Here is a 723-nt window from a genome sequence, read left to right as displayed (position 1 = left end):
AATCGTAGACATTTTTAGGGCAGAAAACGGCGTCGACGGCGCCGAGCTCGGTGAGCTTGCGGAGATCGCCGGCGAAGTCGGAGGGGTAAGTGGAGAGATCCTCGGTGGGGGCGAATTGGCCGGGGTTGACGTAGATCGAGACGACGGTGAGATCGGCGTGGGCCTGGGCTTGACGTATTAGGGAAAGGTGGCCCTCGTGGAGAAAGCCCATGGTGGGGACTAGGGCTAGGGTTTTGGATTGGGATTTCTTGGAGCGGGCGCCAACCCAATGAGCGCATCTGTGATTTTTCGGTGATTATTTCCGGTGAGTGGTTCGTTGCCGCCGGCCTGGCCGTCCGCCATTGTTTGATGGACGGAGATATAAAAAAAAAGAAAAAAAAAAGAAAAAATAAATTTGGGCAGGAAAACTTCGATCTAAAAATGGAAAGTTTGGGCGTTTGGGTATTGGTGACGTTGGCGCGCAATCCAATCTCACGGACGCCAATGATGATGACATCAGCGGTGATGCCCATTCATTGCCTCATCTGGTAGGAAAATGATAGGGGCACACCCCCGACCACAACTCCAATCACACCCTCTCTTATTTACTACAGTACATCAGATCCTATGTGGGACTTTAAACACATGGGGCCCGGTATACTGTAGCAAATGAGAAAGGGTGTGGTTGGAGGTGTGCCCCTAGTGCCACCTTCTCTGGTAAGCCTCCGAGAATATAATAGTGTG

At 51.7% G+C, this 723-nt stretch overlaps 1 protein-coding gene across 1 annotated transcript in view; it reads right to left on the bottom strand.

Annotated features, from left to right (window-relative positions):
* Positions 1 to 512, bottom strand: part of LOC109838239 (pantoate--beta-alanine ligase) — a 5,024-nt gene extending 4,512 nt beyond the window's left edge. Inside the window, 2 exon segments of the mRNA XM_020406695.1 lie at positions 1 to 268; positions 270 to 512. The exon segment at positions 1 to 268 is cut by the window's left edge and continues 14 nt beyond it. Coding sequence (XP_020262284.1) covers positions 1 to 268; positions 270 to 512 — 511 coding nt within the window.

The sequence above is a fragment of the Asparagus officinalis genome, chromosome 4 (genome assembly GCF_001876935.1).
Source record: "Asparagus officinalis chromosome 4, Aspof.V1, whole genome shotgun sequence".
In the NCBI taxonomy this organism is placed as follows: domain Eukaryota; kingdom Viridiplantae; phylum Streptophyta; class Magnoliopsida; order Asparagales; family Asparagaceae; genus Asparagus; species Asparagus officinalis.
Note: the sequence above shows the minus strand (reverse complement) of the source record. Positions and strands in the feature narration are given on the sequence as shown.